The sequence below is a fragment of the Mus pahari genome, chromosome 2 (assembly GCF_900095145.1).
Source record: "Mus pahari chromosome 2, PAHARI_EIJ_v1.1, whole genome shotgun sequence".
NCBI classification, from domain to species: domain Eukaryota; kingdom Metazoa; phylum Chordata; class Mammalia; order Rodentia; family Muridae; genus Mus; species Mus pahari.
In genome coordinates, this window is record NC_034591.1 from 138,534,749 (window position 1) to 138,543,499 (window position 8,751).

General features: G+C 39.2%; 1 protein-coding gene across 2 annotated transcripts in view; it reads left to right on the forward strand.

Annotated features, from left to right (window-relative positions):
* Positions 1-8,751, forward strand: part of LOC110317042 (C-type lectin domain family 4 member A-like) — a 20,206-nt gene that overhangs the window by 2,303 nt on the left and 9,152 nt on the right. The window contains exons 3-4 of one of the 2 annotated variants that reach the window (XM_021191392.1): positions 2,091-2,189; positions 3,137-3,140. In XM_021191392.1, the coding sequence (XP_021047051.1) occupies positions 2,091-2,189; positions 3,137-3,140 (103 nt within the window). The remainder of the gene's footprint in view (positions 1-2,090; positions 2,190-3,136; positions 3,141-8,751) is intronic. The other variant, XM_021191393.1, reaches the window with a different exon arrangement.

Genomic DNA, 8,751 nt, shown 5'->3' on the forward strand with positions numbered 1-8,751 from the left:
AAAAAAAAAACAAAACAAAAACAAAAACAACAACAAAAAAAAGAACTAGTATCCGCAACATTGTCTGGGAAGTGTTGTGTTGAGATAGTTTTCCTAGAAGAGATGACACCTAGAACTGTGGGTACCAAGAATGTCACAGAAGGATGAAACTGAAGCATGAGTGGCTGAAGCACACAGTGCTAAGTGAAGAAGAAATGACATTTCCCGAGGTAGACACAAGCAGGATGCAGAGCGTGTGTTGTGCACCCGTACAAAACCAGTTATTTCTCCTAAAGAGTGTTCTTTAATCAAGTATTGTTTTCTACTCAATAAATCAGTGTCAATGTAATGACACATATTTATTTATCTCATGCTTCCATGGTTTGGCAATTTAGGCTGATCTCTACTGAGTGGCTCCTCTTGTCCTAGGAGGCTGAACTTAGGCATGTGTATGTGTCAGGCAGCTCAGGCTCTGAGGAAGAGGAGGCCAGCTGGAATGACTAACAGTGTGGCTCACCTTTATATGAGTCCTTAGGAGGTCCTGGGCTCATTTACATGGCAGCTTGGAGAGTTCCAAGACTGAGGGTGGCCATGAGCCAGGCTCTCAAAAAATTTAGTAGATCAGAGTTCATTTTTCACATTCTCTTGGTGAGCTCACACAGGAGACATTTTTTTTTTTTAAATTTGAACTGTGACAGTTGCAAAATCACACTGCAATTGTGTGTGAATTCATTAGTTAAAAATTGTAGTTATTTTTTGCAAACCCTCAGTGCCATGGAGAACCATTGTATTGTTTCAAATAAAGAACTTTTGTAGCAGTTTTTAGGTTATAGATGATGTTTTTGCAGGAATCTGAAAATAAAATTATTCGGACAAAATAAAAAATGAGAGGGCTAATTTGTAATCCGATAATGAAATAAGTGTCCAGGGAACATGAAAGAAGGCAGCTTTGAGATGTAAAAGGTATAGGACCAGGAAATAGATGCTTGATGAGTATGGAGTCTAGGTATTAAGGGGTCCAAGAAGTAAAATGTGACGTTAATATTCTTATGATGAAAACTCAGCAATCATGAAGTTGATCAAAGAGGTGGAGAATATATGATAAATTATACGTTTAAGCCAGTAGATGTTGATTTTAGTTTTAGGCATATTGAGGTGGACCTAATATGTTTGTGTTTAGTGAGCAAAAAAAAAAACCCTCATACAAATAGCAGACAAAATATGACAATCATATGCCATCACTCAGGAAGAATTTGTATGAGAAGGAAGCATAATGATAGGGCTGTAGAAAGTTACATTTTGAAGGGGTGGATGGAGGGAGAAGAGATTATAAAAGACAAGAATTGATTGTCAAACAGTGAGGCAAAACCTGACAGAGCAATGGTTCAAGGATTGAAGGGAAAGAGAAAAACTGGGCCAAGTCCAGTACCAAGAAGGCCAATGAGTGCCCTGGGACATTACTGATGACCCATTTCAGAACTGGTGTTGGAGAAATGGAGAAAGCAAAGGTGATGGAATAAGGAGGATAAAGACACAGGCAGGAGAGTGAAGTCATTCAGATGCAGAGGGAGAGGCCAGTCAGTTTGATTCTGAGTGAGTGAGAGTGTGGTACATGGAGGAGCAACTCAGTCGAAAAGATGTGAGTTTAAGGAAGAAAGCAATGCCCCGTAGATACTTGTTGGTTTTTTTTTTTTTACTTCCTATTCTAAAATAACCTATAACTACTCAGAATTAGCAAACCCCTTTTCCTCCCAACAAGAAGGTAATTTACATCCTTAAATATGAGTATCTATCTCTGCTTCATCTCTTTGAAGAATTAGCATTTTCATCTTACATTCAGCATTGAAGGGTATGGTTCACTCCTTTTAGAGCCATGATAACAGACCCATCCCGCCTTTTAAGTCGCTCTTGTTTCTGTGAGTTCTGAAAGTATCTGTGCTTTCAAATCAGGAGCCTGAGGATTCCACTGACTACAGGGTGATGGGAATTGTAGTCAGGCCTTGTCTACTTAGGTAATGTGGATGCTGTAGATATTTGTACCTGTAAATAAAGAAATAGGAAGGCATGCTTCTATCATGACAATGAGTGGTTTTGGTTCTGTTTTCTTCCAGTTTATTTTCAAAAGTACTCTCAACTTCTTGGAAAAAAAGCTATAAAAGATATAACTCACAATGAATTATACTGCACAAAAAATGGTTCACTCATGGAAGGTAAGAATAAATGTAGCTAAGTGTTTGGTTGCTGTTGTAGAGTGTAATAGTTTCATATAAATCTTTTTTCTTTCTCTCTCTCTCTCTGTCTTTCTCTTTCACTCATTCTCTCAGTAATTACACCCAATCACCATTTCCCCTCCATCCACTCCTCCCAGTCCTTGCCTCCAAACCCCCCTCTTTCCCAGATCCACACCTCCTCTGCTTCCCTCCAAAAAAGAGGAGGCCTCCCATGGATATCCACAGAACCTGGCATAACAGGCTACAGTAAGACTAGGTACCAGACCTCATATCAAGGCTGAACGAAGTAATCCAGGAGGAGGAGAATGGACCCAAGAGCAGGCAGAAGTGTCAGAGACAAGGCCACTCTACTGTTAGGAGTCCCACAAGAACACCAAGTTAGACAAACATAACATCTATGCAGAGGCCCTCGTGCAGATCTGTGTAGGCTCTGTGATTGTCGATTTAGTCTCTGTGAACCCCTGTGAACCTTGCTTAGTTTATTCTATGGGCTGTGTTCTCCTGGAGTCCTTGACCCCTTTGGATCCTACAATCCTTCCCCCCATCTTCTTCTACATTCCCCAAGCTCTGTCTATTGTTTGGCTGTGGGTCTTTGCATCTGTTTTCATCAGTTGCTGGAGGAAGGCTTTCTGATGACACAGTTGGGCTAGGCAAGGATCTATGAGTATAGCAGAAAATTATTAGGAATCATTTCATTGACTGTTTATTTTCCAGTTGTGTTTGCATTTGTCCTAGGTGTCTGGGCTATTCAGTCTTAGTTCCTAGCTATCCAGGAAGTGTTGGACATGGGCTCCCTCTTGTGGCTTGGGCCTTAAGTTGGACCAGCCATTGGTTGGCTATTCCCACAAGTTCTGTGTCACCTCAGCACATCTTGCGGGCAGGACAAATTGTAGGTCAAAGGTTTTGTGGGTGGGTTGGAGTGCCAGCCCCATGTCTGGGAGTCTTGCATGGTTACAGAAGGTAGACAGTTTAGACCCATTACTAGGAGTCTTCACTAGGGTCACCCTTGTAGATTACAGGGTGTTTCCATTGCATTAGCTTTCCACATCGATCTCCAAATGCCCACAATTCCAGTCATCTTTCCCTGTACTCACTCCCATCCCCCCAACTTGATCTTTCCTGTTCCACTCTCCACCTGCCCCTAGTCTACCCACAAGAACTATTATATTTCCCCTTCCCAAGGAGATTCGTGTGCTTCCTTGATATTTAGTCTTTTTGGGTTTGTGGATTGTAGTAAGATTATCTTTTAACTACAGCTAATATCCACTTATAACATAGAGTACATACTATGTTTGTCTTTCTGGGTTACCTTACACAGGACTATTTTTTCTAGTTCTTTCCATTTGCCTGCAAATTTCATGACGTCATTTTAAAAATAGCCAAGCAACACTCCATTGTGTAAGTGTACCACATTTTAAAAACTCCATTCTTCATTGAGGAATATCTAGTTTTTTTTTTTTTTTCCAATTTGTAGCTATTACGAATAAAGCTACTATTGACACAGTTGAACAATACCCTTGTGGTAGGATGGAACCTTTAGGGTATATTCCTAAGTTGGGTACAGCTGGGTCTTGAGGTACATTGATTTCCAATTTCCTGAGGAACAGCCATATTGATTTCCATAGTGTCTGTACACGTTTGCACTCCCACCAGCAGTGGAGAAGTGTTCCCCTTGCTCTATATCCTCACCACTTGAGTTTTTGATCTTAGGCATTCTAATGGGTTTAAGATGAAATCTTAATGTAGTTTTAAATTGCATATCCCTGATTGCTAAGGATGTTAAACAATTCTCTAAGGGGGTCTCAGTTATTTGATATTCCTCTATTGAGAGTTCTCTGTTCAGATCTGGATTTTTTTTGGTTTGTTGATGTCTAGTTTCTCGAGTTCTTTATATATTTTGGATATATTAGCACCTTGTTGCATGTTGAAGTTGGTCAAAATCTTTTCCTGTTCTGTCTGCTACCATTTTGTCCTATTGACAGTGTCCTTTGTCTAACAGAAAAAGTTTTAAGTTTTATAAGGTCCTGTTTATTAATTGTTGATCTAAGTGCCTGCACTATCAGTGTTCTGTTTAGGAAGTTGTCTCCTGTGCCAATGTGTTCAAGGATATTCCCTATGTCTTCTATAAGGTTCAGTATGTCTGGTTTAATGTTGAGGTCTTTAATCCACTTGAGCCTGCGTTTTGTCCCGGGTTATAGATATGGATCTATTTGCATTCTTCTACATGCAGACATCCAGTTAGACTAGCACCATTTGTTGAATATGCTTTCTTTTTTCCATTGTGTATTTCTGGCTTCTGTCAAAAATAAGGTGTCCATAAGTGTGTGGATTTACCCCAGAGTCTCCCATTTATTTCCATTGATCAGTGTGTCTGCTTTTATGCCAATACTATGAGGATTTCATTACTATAGCACTGTAGTACACCTTGAAATCAGGGATGGTGCTACCTCCAGAAATTCTACCCCACCCAGGGACATACATATAACATTTATTTGCTACAGGGGTTGGTTTACACCTTAGGGGTGGCAAACAACTTCCAGACTTCCAACTTGCCCAACTTGAACAGGGTAGGGTGTCTGCAGTGCCCATGTAGACAAAACCCATGGCTGCAGTCTTATAGCTGTGAGTGTGAGCTCCCATTGTCAGGCCTCCTGCAGAGCCTCTGATGAATCAGGGGAGCTTAAGGGCAGCACTCCAAACATTCTTATATTGTTCAGAATTGTTTTAGCTATTTGGATTTTATGTTTTTCATATGAAGTTGAAAATTGTCCTTTCAAGGTCTATAAAGAATTGAATTGGATTATTGTTGGGGATTGCATTTAATGTGAAGATTGGTTTTGGTAAAATGGCCATTTTTACTATGTTAATCCTACTGATCCTAATTTTCATGGAATTGCTTTGATTTTTCTCTCCATTTAGCTTGATGTTAGCTATACACTTGTAAATTGCCTTTATTATGTTTAGGTATGTCTTGTATATCCCTAACCCCTCTAAGACTCTTATTATAAAATGGTGTTGGATCTTGTCAAAGGTCTTTTGTTCATTTAAGATGAAGATGATCTCTTTTTCTCTTTCAGTTTGTTTGTATGTTGGATTGCATTTATTGATTTTCATATATCTAACTGTCTCTGCATCCCCGGGATGAAGCTTACTTGATCTTGGTGGATGATCTTCTGGATGTATTCTTGGATTTACTTTACAAGCTTTTTATTGAATATTTTTGTATGTGTGTTCACGAGGGAAATTGGTCTGTAACTGTTAAATCTTTGATTTGGGTATCAGGGTGATTGTGGCCTCATAAAATGAACTTGGCAATGTTCCTTCTGTTTCTATTTTGTGATCTAATTTGAGGAATATTGGTGTTAACTCACTTTAGGAAGTCTGATGGAATTTTGTGTTAAAACCATGTAGGCCTTTTTTTTTCTGTTGGGAGAATTTTAATGACTGCTTATCTATCCTTATGGGTTATAGGTCTACTGAATCTGTTTTTCTGATAGATTTTACTTTGGTAAGTGGTATTTATTTAGAAAATTATCCATGTCTTTTAGATTTTCCAATTTTATGGAATAAAGACTTGTAAAGTGTGACCTAATGATTCTTTGGATATCCTCAGTGTCTGATGTTATGTCTGCCTTCTTATTTCTAATTTTGTTAATTTGGATATTCTCTCTCCATCTTTCATTTAGTTTGGATAGGCTTTGTCTATCTTGTTGAATTTTTCAAAGAACCCGCTCTTTGTTTCATTGATTCTTGGTATTGTTGTCTTTGTTTATATTTTGTTGATTTCAACTCTGAGTCTGATTATTTCATGCCATCTCCTTCTCTTGGCTGTGTTTGTTTCTTTTTATTCTAGAGTGTTCAGGTGTGCTGTTAAGTTGTTAGTATGAGATCTTTCCTATTTCTTTATGTAGGCACTGTGTGTGTGTGTGTGTGTGTGTGTGTGTGTCTGTGTCTGTTAGGAAGCAAAGGGTATGTTTCCTTTCTTTTGGTTTTGCTGGTGTGAGATTACGTATTCCTTTTGTTTTCATGCTTGTAGTTTAGCTCCTTGGGTTGGAGTTTTCTTTCTAGTATCATCTGGATTTATAAATAGATATTACTTGAATTTGAATTTGTCACAAAATATTTTGCTTTCTCCATCTATAGTTGAAAGTGACTATTGCAGTGTTGTGGCAGTCTGGGCTGGCATCTGTGGTCTCAGAGTATGCAGTGCATCTGTCTAAGCCCCTGTGACTTTTAGAGTCTCCATTGAGAAATAGGGCATAACTGTTGACCTTTTCCCCTTGAAGCTTTTAATATTCTTCCTTTGCTCTGTATGTTTAGTGCTTTCCTTCTTATGTGGTGAAATTTTTTTTAAGTCAGTGCAGAGCTTTTTTATGTTTCTGAAGAACTGGATGTGTTAAAAAATTTATATGTTATAAGAAATAACACACACACACATAGATTTCATTACAGTATAGCATGTAATTTCCAACTATCTCATAGATATTAATATATTACATCTTCTCAATATTTAAAAATATATTTATTTATTCACTTTACAACCCAATATCATCCCCTCATCTCCTCCTAGTACCCCTTCACACGAGCCTTCTCTCTGTTACATCTTTCTCTTCTCTTTTGAGAAGGGAAAGGAGAGGACCTTTTTAAATGGTTCGATTTATTTGTTATTCTGTATACTTCTTCTCCTTTATATTTATCTCCTTACCCCAGAGCTCCCTGGGACTAAACCAGTAATCAAAGAAAACACATGGTGGGATTTGTGGCTCTAGCTGCATATGTAGTGGGATGGTCTAGTTGGTTATCAATGGGAGGAGAGACCCTTGGTCCTGTGAAGGTTCTATGCCCCAGTATAGGGGAATGCCAGGGCCAGGAAGTGGGAGTGGGTGGGCTGGGGAGCAGGGGGAGCGGGGAGGGGATAAGGAATTTTCAGAGGGGAAACTAGGAAAGGGGATAACATTTGGAATGTAAATTAAGAAAATTTCTAATAAAAAATAAAACTTTCATTCTATACTTTTGTTTAAAATATTTTCTGGGCTTTTGAGTTGGAATTCTTCTCTTTGTTCTATTCCTATTGCTCTTAGGTTCAATTTTCTCATGAATTTCTAGATTTTCTGTAAGAAATTTTTTAGATTTCACATTTTTTTGGCCAAAGTTATCTATTTCTTTTATTGTTACTTTCAGTGCATGAGACTCTTCCATCTCTTGTATTTGGTTGCTGATGTTTTGTGTCTGTTGTTCTTGTTTGATTACTTAGGTTTTTCATCTCTAGGATTCCTTCAGTTTGTGTTTTCTTTATGATTTTTATTTCTGTTTTCAGGTCTTGAGCAGTTTTACTTGTCACCTTCGACAGTTTGTTTTTTCTTTGCTTTTTTGGTTATCTTTAAGGGATTTATTCATTTCCTCCAATTTTCTGTTTGTCTTTCTCTTGATTTCTTTAAGGGTTTTTTATTTATGTTCTATGGCCTCTATCATCTTTATAAAGTTGGATCTAAGGTCTTTTTCTTGTGCTTTAGCTGTGTTGGAATGTTCAGGGTTTGCTATAGTAAGATAGCTGGGCTCTGGTGGTGACACATTGCCTTGGTTCTTCTTGACTCAGTTCAGGCACTTGGTTTGGGATGATTATAGGTCTAGGTGCTGATTTCTGAGTTTGTCTTTGTTTGGTGGGTGTTTTATTCCTTGGTTTCTGTTTCTTCTCTGGTCTTCTGGTCTGACTGACCTGTGGTCCAGCAGAAGTTCTCTGCCTGTGCTCTGAGCTAGACTTTTGTCAGAAGGCATGATATCTTGTTGATCAGGGGTCTCTATTCCATTTGGTCTGGGACAGAGTAGGGAGGAGGCAGGTGCACTAAGAGAATGGAGAAGGTCCAAGGGCCAGTGGTCTCTTCGGATTTCTGGCACATGAAATCCAGCAATGAGTCCCAGCCTATGTTTGCTTCCTGGTCTTCTGGCCGGTGTGGCCTGCACATAAGCAGGGAACAGCCTCTGGAGTTGGGGGCTAGGACAAGGTAAAATGATGGTTGTGGTAGGGGAGGGATGATGGAGGATCGCGTTTGTGGGAACTGAGGGAGTGAGAGATTCTACAGATGAGCTTCCTACCTCTTCTTCAGGCTAGCAAGTTCGCAGTTGACTAGGGAATATCTGCCTGTGTGGTCTGATAGTTCTAGTAGATTCCCAGGTTGCTTGTACTAAGAAGTAGAGTTCACACGTACATTTATATCAGACCAGAAAACCTGACATGTGTATCTCCATTTGTTTACACAAGTCTTGTTTGTAAAAATCATTCTAATGGTCCTATATTTCTCTACGTTCTGCTTATTTTTTATTATTAGATATTTTCATTATTTACATTTCAAATGCTATCCAGAAAGTTCCCTATACCTCCCCCCTGCCCCTGCTCCCCTACCCACCCACTTCTTGGCCCTGGCATTCCCCTGTACTGGGGCATATATAGTTTGCAAGACCAAGGGGCCTCTCTTCCCAATGATGGCCGACTAGGCCATCTTCTGCTACATATGCAGCTAGAGACACGAGCTCTGGGGGTACT